General features: G+C 52.0%; 1 protein-coding gene across 1 annotated transcript; it reads right to left on the reverse strand.

The window, feature by feature from the left end:
* Window positions 1-257: 257 nt before the first annotated feature.
* Window positions 258-2133, reverse strand: LOC114485868 (uncharacterized; the record flags this gene model as incomplete). The annotated part of the gene is made up of 3 exons (XM_028487672.1): window positions 2007-2133; window positions 1105-1751; window positions 258-433 (listed from the first exon to the last, which is right to left on the reverse strand). Coding segments are annotated over exons 2-3 (738 nt in total), but the record flags the coding sequence as incomplete, so codon positions are not given.
* Between the last annotated feature and the right edge of the window lie 274 nt (window positions 2134-2407).

Raw genomic sequence — 2407 nt, forward strand, 5'->3', positions numbered from 1 at the left:
CACCCACATAGACACACAGATGCGTACATAACACGTTGTTGCCTATGTAGAACAAACACACGGGTCACGCCCACGAGTGCGGAGGAGAACGAAGGCGGTGGCAGACTGTGTATACGTGCACCACGGCAAGAAAGCAGGGTGAGTACTGGGGAGAAGAACTCCCTGTGTCAGGGGACGAGACAGGAGGCAGAAAAGGAGGGAGAGCAGAAACGGGGTGCAGCCGCAGCAACAGCAGCGGTCGCGTCGCCTCCTCGTACGTTTTCAATAGTCTCTAGCAGATATTTGAAAGCCGCCGACACATCGAAGGGCGGCAGTAGCGCGTCAGAGCCTTCTACGAAAACCGTCCTTGGCGGTGCGAGTTGCCTGTTCTCCGCCACCTCGATTGCGGTCAAGAGTTCGCGAACCCAAGGGAGCGTCTGAAGTTTGCGCACCACTGCAGCGCACGCAAGCACAGGTCGCTGAAACAAACCTCAAATTTTCCCCTCCTATGAAGCAGCTGTGCAAAGGTCGTTGAGTATTTTCCACCTACACTCACGCACTGTGTGTCCGCAGACGAAAACTTCAAAAGAGGCGCGCGCGTCAGGGAAAGAGGGCGCCACTGCAGCTGTCTAACAGAAGTCCCCCGTCCATTCGCGCTTGCCGCGTTTGCAACCAAACACACGTGAAGAGGGTGTGTGTTTGTGTGTGTGTGTGTGTGTGTGTATGTGTGTGTTTGTGTGTATCCGAGTGTTTTCCCGGTCATGCTCTGCAGTCATGTGCGCACGCCAAATAGGCGCTTCCTGTCTATTTTCAAGGCGGCGGTTTGTGATGCAGCGCCCACCTACGCATCTACAACGGCTGTCATCTCTTAGCAGAGGCAGAAGCAGCCGCACACACGAAATCAAAAGCGCACTCGTTTTGGTTTCTTTTTTTTGTGTGTGTACGTGTGTGTGTGTGTGTTCATCTCCCTCTCCACAACCGTTCTTGGGGTTTCGACGCTTCTTCGTCCTCTTCCTGGCCTGCTTCCTTTTGCGCAGAAAGCTCAGCTCTTTTCTTTCGTTGAGAACCGGAAACCCGTTTCTTTCTTATACAATAGAAAAGCTCTTCCGCGTTTCCCGCACTTACGTGTTGCATATTTGTCTTCTGCAGGGCATTCACAGTTGCACTGCTGCACCAGTTCCAAGAAGGCGTTCCGAACGTCCGGGTCTTCATTCAAATCGACGAAGTCTTCTTCCTCTTCTACTGCTGCTGCAGCAGCAGCCGCAAGAAGGGCACCAGCAGCACCCGCAACAGTACCCTCTACATTGCCAGCACCAGCTGCACCAGCAGTACATTTCATCTCTCGCCTTTCTGAACGCGGATCCGGCCTATGCATCATTGTACCTGTGACCCCATATTCAAATGCGTGAACGTTATCTTCACCTGTCAAATTTGCTAACCATTTATTAAACGTCTCTTCTTCCATCCCACCCCAGCGCTCCACGCTGCTGCTGTTGTCCCTTGTGCACCTGCTGGTGCTGCGCCCCTCGTGACTGCTACACCTGTTAGCAGCGTGAGACTCTGCAGCTGTTGGTGCAGGTCCTCGTCCTGTTGTTGCTGCTTCTCTTCCTCTTCCTGCTCCTGCTGCCGTTTTTTTGCGTCCACGGAAACTGAAAAGGTTCGAGAGAATCTTTCGCAACTTATTCATGCGGCACAGATCTCCGATGGTAATCCGCGGGCCTCCTTGGTACGGCGGCACAGTAATAAATAAAGCCCAATCACGAAAGCTTACGCTGAAAGGGAAAAAAAGTGCGTACAAGAAGACAAGGAGGGGTGCGATGAAGAAGTAACGAAAACGCCAGACAAGGTACACACAGGGGATGATGGAAGCTGAGAGGAAGACGGAGAGAGAAAAGAGACACAAGCTGAAACAGAAGGGGAAACGACGAGGGGGACGGAGTACAGGGACGAAAAGGCAAGCGAACAAAAAGCATCGTCATCCAAACCAGGACCCCCCGAACCGCGCTTGGAAGCAGTTCATTTCTCACTTGCGTGAAGTCCGGGTGTATCGGCAGAAGAGAGGAAGGACCGGAAGGAAAACAAGCACGCACCTAAGGACGCGACGAGATGCAAAACCCGTCGTCTACCTACGGAAAAAGAAGAATACGCGAAGGAGAAAACGAAAAACGAAGAAGCAGGACGCAAGAACGTTATGGCGGCGGAGAAGAAGACAAGAGCCGGGAAGAAGAAGAAAACTGCATTCTTTGCCGACTTCTGCAAAAGATGCAACTGAAGTTTCCACGCCCACCACGACAAAACATTCGATTCTGTTCTGCTGGTTCCCAGAGTTAAGGACTGACAACCACGGACTGATGGGACATTAATATTCGAGTGTGTCAATGGTGAAACTCTTGCATTTGTTTAAAAAATACCGCGCAATCATTAGACG

The sequence above is a fragment of the Physeter macrocephalus genome, unplaced genomic scaffold, assembly GCF_002837175.3.
Source record: "Physeter macrocephalus isolate SW-GA unplaced genomic scaffold, ASM283717v5 random_7370, whole genome shotgun sequence".
Taxonomy (NCBI): Eukaryota; Metazoa; Chordata; class Mammalia; order Artiodactyla; family Physeteridae; genus Physeter; species Physeter macrocephalus.